A 22,674-nucleotide genomic window follows, 5' to 3' on the forward strand; every position below is an offset into this window, starting at 1 on the left:
AACATCCCACTAATAAATAATCACATCATGTTACAACACTGGCTTGTATTAACTCTCTCTCTCTCTCTCACACACACACACACACACACACACACACACACACACACACATAGAGCAGTATGTTAGTCCCAGCACGGACTTGGTAGGATAGAAGGCCAAATAGGTGGAGGCTCTGCTGTGTGTGTGTGTGTGTGTGTGTGTGTGTGTGTGTGTGGTGTGTGTGTGTGTGTGTGTGTGTGTGTGTGTGTGTGTCTGCGTGTGTGTGTATGTCTGCGTGCGTGTCAAATATGATTTGCCTGCTCTGGTTACCTTGGACACCAGAAGGCTGGATGTCCTTTGGGTGGTGGACCATTCTTGATACACACAGGGAAACTGTTGAGTGTGAAAAACCCAGCAGCGTTGCAGTTCTTGACACACTCAAACCGTTGCGCCTGGCACTTGCTACCATACGCCGTTCAAAGACACCTGCTACCATACGCCGTTCAAAGACACTTTCTACCATACGCCGTTCAAAGACACCTGCTACCATACGCCGTTCAAAGACACCTGTCACCATACGCCGTTCAAAGGCACCTGCTACCATACGCCGTTCAAAGACACCTGCCACCATACGCCGTTCAAAGACACCTGCCACCATACGCCGTTCAAAGGCACCTCCTACCATACGCCGTTCAAAGGCACCTGCTACCATACGCCGTTCAAAGACACCTGCCACCATACGCCGTTCAAAGGCACCTCCTACCATACGCCGTTCAAAGGCACCTGCCACCATACGCCGTTCAAAGGCACCTGCCACCATACGCCGTTCAAAGGCACCTGCCACCATACGCCGTTCAAAGGCACCTGCCACCATACGCCGTTCAAAGACACCTGCCACCATACGCCGTTCAAAGACACCTGCCACCATACGCCGTTCAAAGACACCTGCTACCATACGCCGTTCAAAGACACCTGCTACCATACGCCGTTCAAAGACACCTGCTACCATACGCCGTTCAAAGACACCTTCTACCATACGCCGTTCAAAGACACCTGCTACCATACGCCGTTCAAAGGCAGAACACAAACACAATCCATGTCTCAATTAGAAATCCTTCTTCAACCTGTCTCCTCCCCTTCATCTACACTGACTGAAGTGGATTTAACAGGTGACATTAATAAGTGATCAAAGCTTTCAGCTGGTCAGTCTGTTATGGAAAGAGCAGGTGTTCATAATGTTTTGTACACTCAGTGTAAATATACTGTTTCCCTGGGGCCTCCTGTTCCACACGATGACAATTAACTAATTGGCCCCATCACAGTGTAAACAATGGCCTGGAGCGGGAACAACAAGCCCTAATTGGCCCCATCACAGTACAACACAGTGTAAACAATACCCTGGGGCTGGAACAACAAGCCCTAATTGGGCCCATCACAGTACAATACAGTGTAAACAATACCCTGGGGCTGGAACAACAAGCCCTAATTGCCCCCATCACAGTACAACACAGTGTAAACAATACCCCGGGGCTGGAACAACAAGCCCTACAGGGAATAGGGTCCTGGTCAAAGGTAGGGAGGAAGGGGCCATAGAGAGTTACTCTAGTCCTCCACTAGAGTGTATGGGAGGAAGGGGCCATAGGGAGGAAGGGGCCATAGGGAGGAAGGGGCCATGGGGAGGAAGGGGCCATGGGGAGGAAGGGGCCATGGGGAGGAAGGGGTCATGGGGAGGAAGGGGCCATGGGGAGGAAGGGGCCATAGGGAGGAAGGGGCCAAAGGGAGGAAGGGGCCATAGAGTTACTCTAGTCCTCCGCTAGAGTGTATGGGAAGAAGGGGCCATAGGGAGGAAGGGGCCATAGGGAGGAAGAGGCCATAGAGAGTTACTCTAGTCCTCCACTAGAGTGACTGGGAGGAAGGGGCCATAGGGAGGAAGGGGCCATAGGGAGGAAGGGGCCATAGGGAGGAAGGGGCCATGGGGAGGAAGGGGCCATAGGGAGGGAAGGGGCCATAGGGAGGGAAGGGGCCATAGGGAGGGAAGGGGCCATAGGGAGGAAAGGGGCCATAGGGAGGGAAGGGGCCATAGGGAGGGAAGGGGCCATAGGGAGGGAAGGGGCCATAGGGAGGAAAGGGGCCATAGGGAGGAAAGGGGCCATAGGGAGGAAAGGGGCCATAGGGAGGGAAGGGGCCATAGGGAGGGAAGGGGCCATAGGGAGGGAAGGGGCCATAGGGAGGGAAGGGGCCATAGGGAGGAAAGGGGCCATAGGGAGCCAAGGGGCCATAGGGAGCCAAGGGGCCATAGGGAGGAAAGGGGCCATAGGGAGGAAAGGGGCCATAGGGAGGAAAGGGGCCATAGGGAGGAAAGGGGCCATAGGGAGGGAGGGGCCATAGGGAGGAAGGGGCCATAGGGAGGAAGGGGCCATATGGAGTTACTCTAGTCCCCCACTAGACTGTATGGGAGCAAAGCCTTTCATTGTAGGAGTGCTGATCTATGATCAGTTTAGTATTTTATATAATAATAAATAAGAAGGGGAACCTGATCCCAGATCAGCACTCCGACAGGTGCTTTGAGAAAACAGGCCTGTAATGTAGAGAGGTACCACAAGGGGGCGTAGGAGGGACGTCTATCCACTGTGTTGTAGCCTGCTACTGTGTCCATAGAGAGAGCAAGGCAGCTTCCTTAACGTTGATGATGGAAGGCAGAGATGGTCAACTGGCTGAAAATTCAGCTCGCGGACAATTTTATTTGGCCCGGCAAATTTGTTCTGAGATAAAAAAATAATAATTTGTTTTTCGACATAAAAGACTAGGAATTCACCTCAAAATAATTTTAATTTAAGGAAATCTGTTCCCAAGTAATTCCACTCATAAACAGAGAGATGTGATTGTGTATCAATGTAATGAACATTAGATATTTTATTTTATCGAATATAATATCTGTTTGGGATTTTTGCGTCAATTTGTAATCTACAAATGAATTTGTCTTATGTTCTGGCCTTCCGACCGTCCACACAATAAAAAAACACGTTGTAGCTGAATCTAGTTGATGATCCTGGATGTAACATTTCATGAGATTCTGTGTGTGTGTGTGTGTGTGTGTGTGTGTGTGTGTGTGTGTGTGTGTGTGTGTGTGTGTGTGTGTGTGTGTGTGTGTGTGTGTGTGTGTGTGTGTGTGTGTGTGTGTGTGTGTGTGTGTGTGTGTGTGTGTGTGTGTGTGTGTGTGCGTGTGTGTGTGTGTATTGCTAACCCTCCTCTCTCTCTGTTTACAGTGTGGAACCGTCTGAATACGTATGAGTACATCGTCAGACAGAGGCATCGCCAGGAGCCCAGAGACATCAGTAAAGGAGTACAGGGGAACCAAGCAGCGCCTCCTAAAACCAACCTCATGAAGGTACACTGACCCAGGGAAATGGGAGGACCATTTTTATGCACTGAGGATTGTCTCTTTCCTTCCATCCTACCTTTCAGTTGACTTGTGGTGCTCAGTCTCTAGATACCAAGGGACATAATGGCTACCTTTCAGTTGACTTGTGGTCCTCAGTCTCTGGATACCAAGGGACAAAATTACATTTACATTTAACATTTAAGTCATTTAGCAGACGCTCTTATCCAGAGTGACTTACAAATTGGTGCATTCACCTTATAATATCCAGTGGAACAACCACTTTACAATAGTGCATCTAAATTTTTTAAGGGGGGGTTAGAAGGATTACTTTATCCTATCCCAGGTATTCCTTGAAGAGGTGGGGTTTCAGGTGTCTCCGGAAGGTGGTGATTGACTCCGCTGTCCTGGCGTCGTGAGGGAGCTTGTTCCACCATTGGGGTGCCAGAGCAGCGAACAGTTTTGACTGGGCTGAGCGGGAACTGTGCTTCCTCAGAGGTAGGGAGGCGAGCAGGCCAGAGGTGGATGAACGGAGTGCCCTTGTTTGGGTGTAGGGCCTGATCAGAGCCTGAAGGTACGGAGGTGCCGTTCCCCTCACAGCTCCGTAGGCAAGCACCATGGTCTTGTAGCGGATGCGAGCGTCGACTGGAAGCCAGTGGAGAGAGCGGAGGAGCGGGGTGACGTGAGAGAACTTGGGAAGGTTGAACACCAGACGGGCTGCGGCGTTCTGGATGAGTTGTAGGGGTTTAATGGCACAGGCAGGGAGCCCAGCCAGCAGCGAGTTGCAATAATCCAGACGGGAGATGACAAGTGCCTGGATTAGGACCTGCGCCGCTTCCTGTGTGAGGCAGGGTCGTACTCTGCGAATGTTGTAGAGCATGAACCTACAGGATCGGGTCACCGCCTTGATGTTGGTGGAGAACGACAGGGTGTTGTCCAGGGTCACGCCAAGGCTCTTAGCACTCTGGGAGGAGGACACAAGGGAGTTGTCAACCGTGATGGCGAGATCATGGAACGGACAGTCCTTCCCCGGGAGGAAGAGCAGCTCCGTCTTGCCGAGGTTCAGCTTGAGGTGGTGATCCGTCATCCACACTGATATGTCTGCCAGACATGCAGAGATGCGATTCGCCACCTGGTTGTCAGAAGGGGGAAAGGAGAAGATTAATTGTGTGTCATCTGCATAGCAATGATATGAGAGACCATGTGAGGATATGACAGAGCCAAGTGACTTGGTGTATAGCGAGAATAGGAGTGGGCCAAGAACAGAGCCCTGGGGGACACCAGTGGTGAGAGCACGTGGTGCGGAGACAGATTCTCGCCACGCCACCTGGTAGGAGCGACCTGTCAGGTAGGACGCAATCCAAGCGTGGGCGGCGCCGGAGATGCCCAGCTCGGAGAGGGTGGAGAGGAGGATCTGATGGTTCACGGTATCAAAGGCAGCAGATAGGTCTAGAAGGATGCGAGCAGAGGAGAGAGAGTTAGCTTTAGCAGTGCGGAGAGCCTCCGTGACACAGAGAAGAGCAGTCTCAGTTGAATGCCCAGTCTTGAAACCTGACTGATTAGGATCAAGAAGGTCATTCTGAGAGAGATAGCAAGAGAGCTGGCCAAGGACGGCGCGTTCAAGAGTTTTGGAGAGAAAGGAAAGAAGGGATACTGGTCTGTAGTTGTTGACATCGGAGGGATCGAGTGTAGGTTTTTTCAGAAGGGGTGCAACTCTCGCTCTCTTGAAGACGGAAGGGACGTAGCCAGCGGTCAAGGATGAGTTGATGAGCGAGGTGAGGTAGGGGAGAAGGTCTCCGGAAATGGTCTGGAGAAGAGAGGAGGGGATAGGGTCAAGTGGGCAGGTTGTTGGGCGGCCGGCCGTCACAAGACGCAAGATTTCATCTGGAGAGAGAGGGGAGAAAGAGGTCAAAGCACAGGGTAGGGCAGTGTGAGCAGGACCAGCAGTGTCGTTTGATTTAGCAAGCGAGGATCGGATGTCGTCAACCTTCTTTTCAAAATGGTTGACGAAGTCATCCGCAGAGAGGGAGGAGGGGGGTGGGAGGGGGAGGAGGATTCAGAAGGGAGGAGAAGGTAGCAAAGAGCTTCCTAGGGTTAGAGGCAGATGCTTGGAGTTTAGAGTGGTAGAAAGTGGCTTTAGCAGCAGAGACAGAAGAGGAAAATGTAGAGAGGAGGGAGTGAAAGGATGCCAGGTCCGCAGGGAGGCGAGTTTTCCTCCATTTCCGCTCGGCTGCCCGGAGCCCTGTTCTGTGAGCTCGCAGTGAGTCGTCGAGCCACGGAGCAGGAGGGGAGGACCGAGCCGGCCTGGAGGATAGGGGACAGAGGAAATCAAAGGATGCAGAGAGGGAGGAGAGGAGGGTTGAGGAGGCAGAATCAGGAGATAGGTTGGAGAAGGTTTGAGCAGAGGGAAGAGATGATAGGATGGAAGAGAAGAGAGTAGCGGGAGAGAGAGAGCGAAGGTTGGGACGGCGCAATACCATCCGAGTAGGGGCAGAGTGAGAAGTGTTGGATGAGAGCGAGAGGGAAAAGGATACAAGGTAGTGGTCGGAGACTTGGAGGGGAGTTGCGATGAGATTAGTGGAAGAACAGCATCTAGTAAAGATGAGGTCAAGCGTATTGCCTGCCTTGTGAGTAGGGGGGGAAGGTGAGAGGGTGAGGTCGAAAGAGGAGAGGAGTGGAAAGAAGGAGGCAGAGAGGAATGAGTCGAAGGTAGACGTGGGGAGGTTAAAGTCACCCAGAACTGTGAGAGGTGAGCCATCCTCAGGAAAGGAACTTATCAAGGCGTCAAGCTCATTGATGAACTCTCCAAGGGAACCTGGAGGGCGATAAATGATAAGGATGTTAAGCTTGAAAGGGCTGGTAACTGTGACAGCATGGAATTCAAATGAGGAGATAGACAGATGGGTCAGGGGAGAAAGAGAGAATGTCCACTTGGGAGAGATGAGGATTCCAGTGCCACCACCCCGCTGGCTCGATGCTCTAGGGGTATGCGAGAACACGTAGTCAGACGAGGAGAGAGCAGTAGGAGTAGCAGTGTTATCTGTGGTAATCCATGTCTCCGTCAGCGCCAGGAAGTCTAGGGACTGGAGGGTAGCATAGGCTGAGATGAACTCAGCCTTGTTGGCCGCAGACCGGCAGTTCCAGAGGCTGCCGGAGACCTGGAACTCCACGTGGGTCGTGCGCGCTGGGACCACCAGGTTAGAGTGGCAGCGGCCACGCGGTGTGGAGCGTTTGTATGGCCTGTGCAGAGGAGAGAGAACAGGGATAGACAGACACATAGTAGACAAGCTACAGAAGAGGCTACGCTAATGCAAATGAGATTGGAATGACAAGTGGACTACACGTCTCGAATGTTCAGGAAGTTAAGCTTACGTTGCAAAAATCTTATTGACTAAAATGATACAGTACTGCTGGCTGGTGGAGTAGGCTAGCTAGCAGTGGCTGCGTTGTTGACTTTGAACGTGTAGCTGGCTAGGTAACCTCAGTGGTTTCAGTACTACACCTTGTCATGATACAAAGCAACTTTGTAGCTAGCTAGCTAACATAACGCTAATCAAGACGTTCCTTGTAGTGTATTTAGTTTCAACAATGCTGCTCGTCGGTAATAGTAGGCTGGGTTAGGAAAAATGGCGTCGCGGGGGACGGAAATAGCTGGCTAGCTAACCTCGATGGCTGGCTAGCTAACAATTATCAAGCTATGACAAAGACAACTAAGTAGCTAGCTAGGTAACACTGCACTAGTCAAATCGTTCCGTTGTAAAGTATTAGTATCTACAGCGCTGCTATTCGGTAATGGTTGGCTACCTTTCAGTTGACTTGTGGTCCTCAGTCTCTGGATACCAAGGGACAAAATGGCTACCTTTCAGTTGACTTGTGGTGCTCAGTCTCCAGATACCAAGGGACAAAATGGCTACCTTTCAGTTGACTTGTGGTCCTCAGTCTCTGGATACCAAGGGACAAAACGGCTACCTTTCAGTTGACTTGTGGTGCTCAGTCTCCAGATACCAAGGGACGTAATGGCTACCTTTCAGTTGACTTGTGGTCCTCAGTCTCTGGATACCAAGGTACAAAATGACTACCTTTCAGTTGACTTGCGGTGCTCAGTCTCTAGATACCAAGGGACAAAATGGCTACCTTTCAGTTGACTTGTGGTTCTCAGTCTCTGGATACCAAGGGACAAAATGGCTACCTTTCAGTTGACTTGTGGTGCTCAGTCTCCAGATACCAAGGGACAAAATGGCTACCTTTCAGTTGACTTGTGGTCCTCAGTCTCTGGATACCAAGGGAGAAAACGGCTACCTTTCAGTTGACTTGTGGTGCTCAGTCTCCAGATACCAAGGGACGTAATGGCTACCTTTCAGCTATCCTTTTTTTGTTGCCTATCCTCGTCCCTGGACTGAATTTGATATATGAGGCACATCACCATGAAGAAACAAAATGTTAAAACATGTTCCTCCAAACACACTGCTAGCAACTGTTCGTTCTACCTCAGACCAGGGTCACTAACTGTCCGTTCTACCTCAGACCAGACTCACTAACTGTCCGTTCTACCTCAGACCAGGGTCAATAACTGTCCGTTCTGCCTCAGACCAGGGTCACTAACTGTCCGTTCTACCTCAGACCAGGGTTACTAACTGTCCGTTCTACCTCAGACCAGGGTCACTAACTGTCCGTTCTACCTCAGAACAGGGTCACTAACTGTCCGTTCTACCCCAGACCAGGCTCACTAACTGTCCGTTCTACCTCAGACCAGACTCACTAACTGTCCGTTCTACCTCAGACCAGGGTCACTAACTGTCCGTTCTACCTCAGACCAGACTCACTAACTGTCCGTTCTACCTCAGACCAGGGTCACTAGCTGTCCGTTCTACCTCAGACCAGGGTCACTAACTGTCTGTTCTACCTCAGACCAGGGTCACTAACTGTCCGTTCTGCCTCAGACCAGGGTCACTAACTGTCCGTTCTGCCTCAGACCAGGGTCACTAACTGTCCGTTCTGCCTCAGACCAGGGTCACTAACTGTCCGTTCTACCTCAGACCAGGGTCACTAACTGTCCGTTCTACCTCAGACCAGGCTCACTCACTGTGCGTTCTACCTCAGACCAGACTCACTAACTGTCCGTTCTACCTCAGACCAGACTCACTAACTGTCCGTTCTACCGCAGACCAGGCTCACTAACTGTCCGTTCTACCTCAGACCAGGGTCACTAAATGTCCGTTCTACCTCAGAACAGGGTCACTAACTGTCCGTTCTACCTCAGACCAGGGTCACTAACTGTCCGTTCTACCTCAGACCAGGGTCACTAACTGTCCGTTCTACCTCAGACCAGGGTAACTAAATGTCCGTTCTACCACAGACCAGGGTCACTAACTGTCCGTTCTACCTCAGACCAGGGTCACTAACTGTCCGTTCTACCTCAGACCAGGGTCACTAACTGTCCGTTCTGCCTCAGACCAGGGTCACTAACTGTCCGTTCTGCCTCAGACCAGGGTCACTAACTGTCCGTTCTACCTCAGACCAGGGTTACTAAAAGAGAATGATGTTGCTTTATTAGTTCTTAATCTCTATGTGGTGTCAGTGTCCACACACACACACACACACACACACACACACACACACACACACACACACACACACACACACACACACACACACACACACACACACACACACACACACCCCTCCACTCGGGAGCTGAAACTGTACCCCACCAGAGAGGCTTGTGGGAAACGGAAATCGTTCAGGAACTAATCGGCCAATGGCTCCTCTCAGATTCAATCTGTAATGGAATTCACACCTGTTTCTTTAAACACAAACACTTCAGAGCACACCCTCTCTCTGTCTGTCTGTCTCTCTGTCTGTCTGTCTCTCTGTCTGTCTGTCTCTCTGTCTGTCTGTCTGTCTGTCTGTCTCTCTGTCTGTCTGTCTGTCTGTCTGTCTGTCTGTCTCTTTCTCTTTGTTACTTTTATTTTCTATTTTGTATTTTTTACTTAACACTTCTTTTAAAAAATGTCTTAACTTAAAGCATTGTTGGTTAAGGGCTTGTAAGTCATGTGACAAATACAATTTGATTTGATCTCTATCTCTCTCTCTGATATTTTCACACACTCCTTCTCTCTCTCTCTCTCTCTCTCTCTCTCTCTCTCTCTGATATTTTCACACACTCCCTCTCTCTCTCTCAAACACACAGGCGCTGCATTCATGTGGTAATGTCATCATCTCGTCTCGCCCGGTGCCCTCGGTGTGTTTAGTAAACATGCTGCGTATCATAGTGACATCAGTTACTGATGACCACGTCCATTCAAACAATAGTCCCCAATGGCACCCTTATTCCCTTATATAGTACACTACTCATAGGGATCTAGGTCATTTGGGATGAAAATAATGTCTCTGAACTCTGATACCTCGTGGGCGGAACAAGATTAGGTGACAACTATTAAAGGGGACACGGTATCTATCGTTCTTAGAGAGAGAGAGAGCATGCAACACACTCACATTACAGCTAAACGCTCGCCCTCAGCCCATGTGACACGCCAGGGAACTGATCGTCCCACACACACACGCCAAGAGGTCGCCCAGCCACTGCCACAGATGTTACAGCTTGTGCACGGTAACCCATGACGACCTGAGTGTTGTATTGTGAGTGTGATAACGTGGCTGACTACACCACTAGGATAGTAGTACATACTGACCTCCCTCGGCTGACTACACCACTAGGATAGTAGTACATACTGACCTCCCTCGGCTGACTACACCACTAGGATAGTAGTACATACTGACCTCCCTCGGCTGACTACACCACTAGGATAGTAGTACATACTGACCTCCCTCGGCTGACTACACCACTAGGATAGTAGTACATACTGACCTCCCTCGGCTGACTACACCACTAGGATAGTAGTACATACTGACCTCCCTCGGCTGACTACACCACTAGGATAGTAGTACATACTGACCTCCCTCGGCTGACTACACCACTAGGATAATAGTACATACAGACCTCCCTCGGCTGACTACACCATTAGGATAGTAGTACATACTGACCTCCCTCGGCTGACTACACCACTAGGATAGTAGTATATACTGACCTTCCAGGCTGACTACACCACTAGGATAGTAGTACATACTGACCTCCCTCGGCTGACTACACCACTAGGATAGTAGTACATACTGACCTCCCTCGGCTGACTACACCACTAGGATAGTAGTACATACTGACCACCCCGGCTGACTACACAATGCAAATAGTATGGTTAGCCATTTGATTAGAGTTTCAGGAGTCTTAAGCATGGGGGTAGAAGCTGTAAAGAAGCCTTTTGGACCTAGACTTGGCGCTCCGGTTCCGCTTGCCGTTCAGTAGCAGAGAGAACAGTCTATGACTAGGGTGGCTGGAGTCTTTGACAATTTTGTAGGGCCTTCCTCTGACACCGCCTGGTATAGAGGTCCTGGATGGCTGGAAGCTTGGCCCCAGTGATGTATTGGGCCGTACGCACTACCCTCTGTAGCGCCTTGCGGTCAGAGGCTGAGCAGTTGATATACCAGGCAGTGATACAACCAGTCAGGATGCTCTCGATGGTGCAGCTGTAGAACTTTTTGAGGATCTGAGGACCCATGCCAAATCTTTTCAGTCTCCTGAGGGGGAAAAGGTGTTGTCGTGCCCTCTTCACGGCTGTCTTGGTGCGTTTGGACCATGATAATTTGTTGGTGATGTTGACACCAAGGAACATGAAACTCTCAACCTGCTCCACTACAGCACCGTCGATGAGATTGGGGGCGTGCTCGTTCCCCATTTACCTGTAGTCCTCAATCATCTCCTTTGTCTTCATCACATTGAGGGAGAGGTTGTTATCCTGGCGCCACATGGCCAGGTCTCTGACCGCCTAAAACTGTTGTGTTGTCGGCAGACTTAATGATGGTGTTGGAGTCGTGCCTGGCCGTGCAGTAATGGTTGAACAGGGAGTATAGGAGGGGGCTGAGCACGCACCCCTGAGGGGCCCCCATGTTGAGGATCACGTGGCAGATGTGTTGTTATCTACCCTCACCACCTGGGGGCGGCCCATCAGGAAATCCAGGATCTCTAGTTGTAGAGGGAGATGTTTAATCCCAGGGTCCTTAGCTTAGTGATGAGCTTTGAGGGCACTATGGTGTTGAACGCTGAGCTGTAGTCAATGAATAGCATTCTCACATAGGTGTTCCTCTTGTCCAGGTGGGAAAGGGCAGTGTGGAGTGCAATTTGAGATTGCGTCATCTGTGGATCTGTTGGGGCGGTATGCAAATTGGAGTGGGTCTAGGGTTTCTGCTGTTTCAGTTTTGCTTGCCTCGAAGCGCGCATAGAAGTTATTTAGCTCGTCTGGTAGGCTTGCGTCACTGGGCAGCTCGCGGCTGGGCTTCCTTTTGTAGTCAGTAATAGTTTTCAAGCCCTGCCACATCCGACGAGCATCGTAGCCGGTGTAGTAGGATTCAATCTTAGTCCTGTATTGATGCTTTTCCTGTTTGATGGTTCGTCGGAGGGCATAGCGGGATTTCTTATAAGCGTCCGGGTTAGAGTCCCGCTCATTGAAAGCAGCAGCTATACCCTTTATCTCAGTACGGATGTTGCTTGTAATCCATGGCTTCTTGTTGGGGTATGTACGTACGGTCACTGTGGGGACGACGTCATCGATGCACTTATTGATGAAGCCAGTGACTGATGTGGTGTACTCCTCAATGCTATTGGAAGAATCCCGGAACATGTTCCAGTCTGCGCTAGCAAAACAGTCCTGTAGTTTAGCATCTGCTTCATCTGTCCACTTCCTTATTGAGCAGGTCACTGGTAATTCCTGTGATTTCATATTTTTGTTCATTATTTATACCGGTATGCATAATTTTAATAGCAAGACGCTGTAAATACCATTGAATTAGACTGTTTGAGAAGGTTTGAATGCTAAGCAACCTGCCTACTCATAGTTTGAAGTACAATACCAACATAGTTACTGTAGTAGGTCAAAGCTGTGTGCTGGAAAACCTTTGTAGAGCATGGGTGGAATAGGCGTTGTGGTGCTGGAAAACCTTGGTAGAGCATGGGTGGAATAGGCATTGTGGTGCTGTGAAACCTTGGTAGAGCATGGGTGGAATAGGCATTGTGGTGCTGTGAAACCTTGGTAGAGCATGGGTGGAATAGGCATTGTGGTGCTGGAAAACCTCAGTAGAGCATGGGTGGAACAGGCATTGTGGTGCTGGAAACCTTGGTAGAGCATGGGTGGAATAGGCATTGTGGTGCTGGAAACCTTGGTAGAGCATGGGTGGAATAGGCATTGTGGTACTCATGTGAATTTCCTTTCTTTTTTGGGCTTTAGACCAATGCCTATTCTCACTCAAAACATTGTTTTTTAGTTTTTCATTTCCATGTTTTTTTACACCGGAAGGTGATTATGTAACATGATTATATAACATTATAATACAGTTTAACACTGTGAACACCTCACAATGTTGTGTGTTTTTTATTTACTTTATTTATTGATAAGATCCTATCTCATAATCCTACTGAAGCAAATATTTACTATGCAATTACACAATGTAGCTGGCTAGATGACTACAGGAGGGAGAAATATGGATGAGCTGTTTTCAATGGAAGGGTTCCGGAATATTCTCTCTTGTCAAGACGAGGTGTGACCGTGAATACATGATAGTCATCCACTTCGGTGGAACCGACTTGGGACACACAACGTGGACAGCCCTGGTGCGTCAGAACATGTGTCAGACCCTGGCTTCACACGTGTCCTGGTAGTTACTGACCCTGGCTTCACACATGTCCTGGTAGTTACTGATCCTGGCTTCACACGTGTCCTGGTAGTTACTGACCCTGGCTTCACACGTGTAGTGATAGTTACTGATCCTGGCTTCACACGTGTCCTGGTAGTTACTGACCCTGGCTTCACACGTGTCCTGGTAGTTACTGATCCTGGCTTCACACGTGTCCTGGTAGTTACTGACCCCGGCTTCACACGTGTAGTGATAGTTACTGACCCTGGCTTCACACGTTTCCTGGTAGTTACTGATCCTGGCTTCACACGTGTCCTGATAGTTACTGACCCTGGCTTCACACGTGTAGTGATAGTTACTGACCCTGGCTTCACACGTGTCCTGATAGTTACTGATCCTGGCTTCACACGTGACCTGGTAGTTACTGACCCTGGCTTCACACGTTTCCTGGTAGTTACTGATCCTGGCTTCACACGTGTCCTGATAGTTACTGACCCTGGCTTCACACGTGTAGTGATAGTTACTGACCCTGGCTTCACACGTGTCCTGATAGTTACTGATCCTGGCTTCACACGTGACCTGGTAGTTACTGACCCTGGCTTCACACGTTTCCTGGTAGTTACTGATCCTGGCTTCACACGTGTCCTGATAGTTACTGACCCTGGCTTCACACGTGTAGTGATAGTTACTGACCCTGGCTTCACACGTGTCCTGATAGTTACTGATCCTGGCTTCACACGTGACCTGGTAGTTACTGACCTTGGCTTCACACGTGTAGTGGTAGTTACTGACCCTGGCTTCACACGTGTAGTGATAGTTACTTACCCTGGCTTCACACGTGTCCTGGTAGTTACTGATCCTGGCTTCACACGTGTCCTGGTAGTTACTGTCCCTGGCTTCACACGTGTCCTGGTAGTTACTGACCCTGGCTTCACACGTGTAGTGATAGTTACTGACCCTTGCTTCACACGTGTCCTGGTAGTTACTGATCCTGGCTTCACACGTGTCCTGGTAGTTACTGACCCTGGCTTCACACGTGTAGTGATAGTTACTGACCCTGGCTTCACACGTGTCCTGGTAGTTACTGACCCTGGCTTCACACGTGTAGTGATAGTTACTGACCCTGGCTTCACACGCGTGTCCTGGTAGTTACTCACCCTGGCTTCACACGTGTCGTGATAGTTACTGACCCTGGCTTCACACGCGTGTCCTGGTAGTTACTGACCCTGGCTTCACACGTTTAGTGATAGTTACTGACCCTGGCTTCACACGTGTCCTGGTAGTTACTGACCCTGGCTTCACACGTGTCCTGATAGTTACTGACCCTGGCTTCACACGTGTAGTGATAGTTACTGACCCTGGCTTCACACGTGTCCTGATAGTTACTGATCCTGGCTTCACACGTGACCTGGTAGTTACTGACCCTGGCTTCACACGTGTAGTGGTAGTTACTGACCCTGGCTTCACACGTGTAGTGGTAGTTACTGACCCTGGCTTCACACGTGTAGTGATAGTTACTTACCCTGGCTTCACACGTGTCCTGGTAGTTACTGACCCTGGCTTCACACGTGTAGTGATAGTTACTGACCCTGGCTTCACACGTGTCCTGGTCGTTACTGACCCTGGCTTCACACGTGTCCTGGTAGTTACTGATCCTGGCTTCACACGTGTCCTGGTAGTTACTGACCCTGGCTTCACACGTGTAGTGATAGTTACTTACCCTGGCTTCACACGTGTCCTGGTAGTTACTGACCCTGGCTTCACACGTGTCCTGGTAGTTACTGACCCTGGCTTCACACATGTCCTGGTAGTTACTGATCCTGGCTTCACACGTGTCCTGGTAGTTACTGACCCTGGCTTCACACGTGTAGTGATAGTTACTGATCCTGGCTTCACACGTGTCCTGGTAGTTACTGACCCTGGCTTCACACGTGTCCTGGTAGTTACTGATCCTGGCTTCACACGTGTCCTGGTAGTTACTGTCCCTGGCTTCACATGTGTCCTGATAGTTCTTGATCCTGGCTTCACACGTGTAGTGATAGTTACTGACCCTGGCTTCACACGTGTCCTGGTACTTACTGATCCTGGCTTCACACGTGTAGTGATAGTTACTGACCCTGGCTTCACACGTGTAGTGATAGTTACTGATCCTGGCTTCACACGTGTAGTGATAGTTACTGACCCTGGCTTCACACGTGTAATGATAGTTTCAGTCCCTGGCTTCACACGTGTCCTGGTAGTTACTGACCCTGGCTTCACACGTGTAGTGATAGTTACTGACCCTGGCTTCACACGTGTAGTGATAGTTACTGACCCTGGCTTCACACGTGTCCTGGTAGTTACTGACCCTGGCTTCACACGTGTAGTGATAGTTACTGACCCTGGCTTCACACGTGTCCTGGTAGTTACTGACCCTGGCTTCACACGTGTAGTGATAGTTACTGACCCTGGCTTCACACGTGTCCTGGTAGTTACTGACCCTGGCTTCACACGTGTCCTGGTAGTTACTGATCCTGGCTTCACACGTGTCCTGGTAGTTACTGACCCTGGCTTCACACGTGTAGTGATAGTTACTGACCCTGGCTTCACACGTGTCCTGGTAGTTACTGACCCTGGCTTCACACGTGTAGTGATAGTTACTGACCCTGGCTTCACACGTGTCCTGGTAGTTACTGATCCTGGCTTCACACGTGTCCTGGTAGTTACTGACCCTGGCTTCACACGTGTCCTGGTTAGTTACTGACCCTGGCTTCACACGTGTCCTGGTAGTTACTGACCCTGGTTTCACACGTGTCCTGGTAGTTACTGACCCTGGTTTCACACGTGTCCTGGTAGTTACTGACCCTGGTTTCACACGTGTCCTGATAGTTACTGACCGTGGCTTCACACGTGTAGTGATAGTTACTGACCCTGGCTTCACACGTGTCCTGGTAGTTACTGACCCTGGCTTCACACCTGTCCTGGTAGTTACTGACCCTGGTTTCACACGTGTCCTGGTAGTTACTGACCCTGGCTTCACACGTGTAGTGATAGTTACTGACCCAGGCTTCACACGTGTCCTGGTAGTTACTGACCCTGGCTTCACACTTGTCCTGGTAGTTACTGACCCTGGCTTCACACGTGTCCTGGTAGTTACTGACCCTGGCTTCACACGTGTCCTGATAGTTACTGACCCTGGCTTCACACGTGTAGTGATAGTTACTCACCCTGGCTTCACACGTGTCCTGATAGTTACTGACCCTGGCTTCACACGTGGCCAGGTAGTTACTTATCCTGGCTTCACACGTGTAGTGGTAGTTACTGACCCTGGCTTCACACGTGTAGTGATAGTTACTTACCCTGGCTTCACACGTGTCCTGGTAGTTACTGACCCTGGCTTCACACGTGTCCTGGTAGTTACTGACCCTGGCTTCACACGTGTAGTGATAGTTACTGACCCTGGCTTCACACGTGTCCTGGTAGTTACTGGTCCTGGCTTCACACGTGTCCTGATAGTTACTGATCCTGGCTTCACACGTGTCCTGGTAGTTAATGACCCTGGCTTCACACGTGTAGTGATAGTTACTGACCCTGGCTTCAGACGTGTCCTGGTAGTTACTGACCCTGGCTTCACACGTGTCCTGGTAGTTACTGACCCTGGCTTCACACGTGTAGTGATAGTTACTGACCCTGGCTTCACACGTGTCCTGATAGTTACTGATCCTGGCTTCACACGTGACCTGGTAGTTACTGACCCTGGCTTCACACGTGTAGTGATAGTTACTGACCCTGGCTTCACACGTGTAGTGATAGTTACTGACCCTGGCTTCACACGTGTCCTGGTAGTTACTGACCCTGGCTTCACACGTGTCCTGATAGTTACTGATCCTGGCTTCACACGTGTCCTGGTAGTTACTGACCCTGGCTTCACACGTGTAGTGATAGTTACTGACCCTGGCTTCACACGTGTCCTGGTAGTTACTGACCCTGGCTTCACACGTGTAGTGATAGTTACTGACCCTGGCTTCACACGTGTCCTGGTAGTTACTGACCCTGGCTTCACACGTGTAGTGATAGTTACTGACCCTGGCTTCACACGTGTCCTGGTAGTTACTGACCCTGGCTTCACACGTGTCCTGGTAGTTACTGACCCTGGCTTCACACGTGTCCTGGTAGTTACTGACCCTGGCTTCACACGAGTCCTGATAGTTAATGACCCTGGCTTCACACGTGTAGTGATAGTTACTGACCCTGGCTTCACACGTGTCCTGATAGTTACTGATCCTGGCTTCACACGTGACCTGGTAGTTACTGACCCTGGCTTCACACGTGTAGTGATAGTTACTGACCCTGGCTTCACACGTGTCCTGGTAGTTACTGACCCTGGTTTCACACGTGTCCTGATAGTTACTGACCCTGGCTTCACACGTGTAGTGATAGTTACTGACCCTGGCTTCACACGTGTCCTGATAGTTACTGATCCTGGCTTCACACGTGACCTGGTAGTTACTGACCCTGGCTTCACACGTGTCCTGGTAGTTACTGACCCTGGCTTCACACGTGTAGTGATAGTTACTGACCCTGGCTTCACACGTGTCCTGGTAGTTACTGACCCTGGCTTCACACGTGTCCTGGTAGTTACTGACCCTGGCTTCACACGTGTAGTGATAGTTACTGACCCTGCCTTCACACGTGTCCTGGTAGTTACTGACCCTGGTTTCACACGTGTCCTAGTAGTTACTGACCCTGGCTTCACACGTGTAGTGATAGTTACTGACCCTGCCTTCACGCGTGTCCTGGTAGTTACTCACCCTGGCTTCACACGTGTCGTGATAGTTACTGACCCTGGCTTCACACGTGTAGTGATAGTTACTGACCTTGGCTTCACACGTGTAGTGATAGTTACTGACCCTGGCTTCACACGTGTCCTGGTAGTTACTGACCCTGGCTTCACACGTGTAGTGATAGTTACTGACCCTGGCTTCACACTTGTCCTGGTAGTTACTGACCCTGGCTTCACACGTGTCCTGATAGTTACTGACCCTGGCTTCACACGTGTAGTGATAGTTACTGACCCTGGCTTCACACGTGTCCTGATAGTTACTGATCCTGGCTTCACACGTGACCTGGTAGTTACTGACCCTGGCTTCACACGTGTAGTGGTAGTTACTGACCCTGGCTTCACACGTGTAGTGATAGTTACTTACCCTGGCTTCACACGTGTCCTGGTAGTTACTGACCCTGGCTTCACACGTGTAGTGATAGTTACTGACCCTGGCTTCACACGTGTCCTGGTAGTTACTGACCCTGGCTTCACACGTGTCCTGATAGTTACTGATCCTGGCTTCACACGTGTCCTGGTAGTTACTGACCCTGGCTTCACACGTGTATTGATAGTTACTGACCCTGGCTTCACACGTGTCCTGGTAGTTACTGACCCTGGCTTCACACGTGTAGTGATAGTTACTGACCCTGGCTTCACACGTGTCCTGGTAGTTACTGACCCTGGCTTCACACGTGTCCTGGTAGTTACTGATCCTGGCTTCACACGTGTCCGGGTAGTTACTGACCCTGGCTTCACACGTGTAGTGATAGTTACTTACCCTGGCTTCACACGTGTCCTGGTAGTTACTGACCCTGGCTTCACACGTGTCCTGGTAGTTACTGACCCTGGCTTCACACATGTCCTCGTAGTTACTGATCCTGGCTTCACACGTGTCCTGGTAGTTACTGACCCTGGCTTCACACGTGTAGTGATAGTTACTGATCCTGGCTTCACACGTGTCCTGGTAGTTACTGACCCTGGCTTCACACGTGTCCTGGTAGTTACTGATCCTGGCTTCACACGTGTCCTGGTAGTTACTGTCCCTGGCTTCACACGTGTCCTGATAGTTCTTGATCCTGGCTTCACACGTGTAGTGATAGTTACTGACCCTGGCTTCACACGTGTCCTGGTACTTACTGATCCTGGCTTCACACGTGTATTGATAGTTACTGACCCTGGCTTCACACGTGTAGTGATAGTTACTGATCCTGGCTTCACACGTGTAGTGATAGTTACTGACCCTGGCTTCACACGTGGCCAGGTAGTTACTTATCCTGGCTTCACACGTGTCCTGGTAGTTACTGACCCTGGCTTCACACGTGTCCTGGTAGTTACTGACCCTGGCTTCACACGAGTCCTGATAGTTAATGACCCTGGCTTCACACGTGTAGTGATAGTTACTGACCCTGGCTTCACACGTGTCCTGATAGTTACTGATCCTGGCTTCACACGTGACATGGTAGTTACTGACCCTGGCTTCACACGTGTAGTGATAGTTACTGACCCTGGCTTCACACGTGTCCTGGTAGTTACTGACCCTGGTTTCACACGTGTCCTGATAGTTACTGACCCTGGCTTCACACGTGTAGTGATAGTTACTGACCCTGGCTTCAGACGTGTCCTGATAGTTACTGATCCTGGCTTCACACGTGACCTGGTAGTTACTGACCCTGGCTTCACACGTGTCCTGGTAGTTACTGACCCTGGCTTCACACGTGTAGTGATAGTTACTGACCCTGGCTTCACACGTGTCCTGGTAGTTACTGACCCTGGCTTCACACGTGTCCTGGTAGTTACTGACCCTGGCTTCACACGTGTCCTGGTAGTTACTGACCCTGGCTTCACACGAGTCCTGATAGTTAATGACCCTGGCTTCACACGTGGCCAGGTAGTTACTTATCCTGGCTTCACACGTGTAGTGGTAGTTACTGACCCTGGCTTCACACGTGTAGTGATAGTTACTTACCCTGGCTTCACACGTGTCCTGGTAGTTACTGACCCTGGCTTCACACGTGTCCTGGTAGTTACTGACCCTGGCTTCACACGTGTAGTGATAGTTACTGACCCTGGCTTCACACGTGTCCTGGTAGTTACTGGTCCTGGCTTCACACGTGTCCTGATAGTTACTGATCCTGGCTTCACACGTGTCCTGGTAGTTACTGACCCTGGCTTCACACGTGTAGTGATAGTTACTGACCCTGGCTTCACACGTGTCCTGGTAGTTACTGACCCTGGCTTCACACGTGTAGTGATAGTTACTGACCCTGGCTTCACACGTGTCCTGGTAGTTACTGACCCTGGCTTCACACGTGTCCTGGTAGTTACTGATCCTGGCTTCACACGTGTCCTGGTAGTTAATGACCCTGGCTTCACACGTGTAGTGATAGTTACTGACCCTGGCTTCACACGTGTCCTGGTAGTTACTGACCCTGGCTTCACACGTGTAGTGATAGTTACTGACCCTGGCTTCACACCTGTCCTGATAGTTACTGACCCTGGCTTCACACGTGTAGTGATAGTTACTGACCCTGGCTTCACACGTGTCCTGGTAGTTACTGATCCTGGCTTCACACGTGTCCTGGTAGTTACTGACCCTGGCTTCACACGTGTAGTGATAGTTACTTACCCTGGCTTCACACGTGTCCTGGTAGTTACTGACCCTGGCTTCACACGTGTCCTGGTAGTTACTGACACTGGCTTCACACGTGTAGTGATAGTTACTGACCCTGGCTTCACACGTGTCCTGGTAGTTACTGACCCTGGCTTCACACGTGTAGTGATAGTTACTGACCCTGGCTTCACACGTGTCCTGGTAGTTACTGACCCTGGCTTCACACGTGTAGTGATAGTTACTGACCCTGGCTTCACACGTGTCCTGGTAGTTACTGACCCTGGCTTCACACGTGTAGTGATAGTTACTGACCCTGGCTTCACACGTGTCCTGGTAGTTACTGACCCTGGCTTCACACGTGTCCTGGTAGTTACTGACCCTGGCTTCACACGTGTCCTGGTAGTTACTGACCCTGGCTTCACACGAGTCCTGATAGTTAATGACCCTGGCTTCACACGTGTAGTGATAGTTACTGACCCTGGCTTCACACGTGTCCTGATAGTTACTGATCCTGGCTTCACACGTGACATGGTAGTTACTGACCCTGGCTTCACACGTGTAGTGATAGTTACTGACCCTGGCTTCACACGTGTCCTGGTAGTTACTGACCCTGGTTTCACACGTGTCCTGATAGTTACTGACCCTGGCTTCACACGTGTAGTGATAGTTACTGACCCTGGCTTCAGACGTGTCCTGATAGTTACTGATCCTGGCTTCACACGTGACCTGGTAGTTACTGACCCTGGCTTCACACGTGTCCTGGTAGTTACTGACCCTGGCTTCACACGTGTAGTGATAGTTACTGACCCTGGCTTCACACGTGTAGTGATAGTTACTGACCCTGGCTTCACACGTGTCCTGGTAGTTACTGACCCTGGCTTCACACGTGTCCTGGTAGTTACTGATCCTGGCTTCACACGTGTCCTGGTAGTTAATGACCCTGGCTTCACACGTGTAGTGATAGTTACTGACCCTGGCTTCACACGTGTCCTGGTAGTTACTGACCCTGGCTTCACACGTGTAGTGATAGTTACTGACCCTGGCTTCACACCTGTCCTGATAGTTACTGACCCTGGCTTCACACGTGTAGTGATAGTTACTGACCCTGGCTTCACACGTGTCCTGGTAGTTACTGATCCTGGCTTCACACGTGTCCTGGTAGTTACTGACCCTGGCTTCACACGTGTAGTGATAGTTACTTACCCTGGCTTCACACGTGTCCTGGTAGTTACTGACCCTGGCTTCACACGTGTCCTGGTAGTTACTGACACTGGCTTCACACGTGTAGTGATAGTTACTGACCCTGGCTTCACACGTGTCCTGGTAGTTACTGACCCTGGCTTCACACGTGTCCTGGTAGTTACTGACCCTGGTTTCACACGTGTCCTGGTAGTTACTGACCCTGGTTTGACACGTGTCCTGATAGTTACTGACCCTGGCTTCACACGTGTAGTGATAGTTACTGACCCTGGCTTCACACGTGTCCTGGTAGTTACTGACCCTGGCTTCACACGTGTCCTGGTAGTTACTGACCCTGGCTTCACACGTGTAGTGATAGTTACTGACCCTGGCTTCACACGTGTCCTGATAGTTACTGATCCTGGCTTCACACGTGACCTGGTAGTTACTGACCCTGGCTTCACACGTGTAGTGGTAGTTACTGACCCTGGCTTCACACGTGTAGTGATAGTTACTTACCCTGGCTTCACACGTGTCCTGGTAGTTACTGACCCTGGCTTCACACGTGTAGTGATAGTTACTGACCCTGGCTTCACACGTGTCCTGGTAGTTACTGACCCTGGCTTCACACGTGTCCTGATAGTTACTGATCCTGGCTTCACACGTGTCCTGGTAGTTACTGACCCTGGCTTCACACGTGTATTGATAGTTACTGACCCTGGCTTCACACGTGTCCTGGTAGTTACTGACCCTGGCTTCACACGTGTAGTGATAGTTACTGACCCTGGCTTCACACGTGTCCTGGTAGTTACTGACCCTGGCTTCACACGTGTCCTGGTAGTTACTGACCCTGGCTTCACACGTGTCCTGATAGTTACTGACCCTGGCTTCACACGTGACCTGGTAGTTACTGACCCTGGCTTCACACGTGTAGTGATAGTTACTGACCCTGGCTTCACACGTGTCTTGGTAGTTACTGTC

The 22,674-nt window shown here is 50.4% G+C and overlaps 1 protein-coding gene across 4 annotated transcripts in view; it reads left to right on the forward strand.

The window, feature by feature from the left end:
* The window catches only part of LOC106591037 (palmitoyltransferase ZDHHC1), a 203,627-nt gene that overhangs the window by 24,815 nt on the left and 156,138 nt on the right, over window positions 1–22,674 (forward strand). For all 4 annotated transcript variants that reach the window (XM_045689759.2, XM_045689758.2, XM_045689761.2 and 1 more), the window contains one exon: window positions 3,246–3,367. In XM_045689759.2, coding sequence (XP_045545715.1) covers window positions 3,246–3,367 — 122 coding nt within the window. The remainder of the gene's footprint in view (window positions 1–3,245; window positions 3,368–22,674) is intronic.

The sequence above is a fragment of the Salmo salar genome, chromosome 11 (assembly GCF_965601325.2).
Source record: "Salmo salar chromosome 11, fSalSal1, whole genome shotgun sequence".
Lineage (NCBI taxonomy): Eukaryota > Metazoa > Chordata > Actinopteri > Salmoniformes > Salmonidae > Salmo > Salmo salar.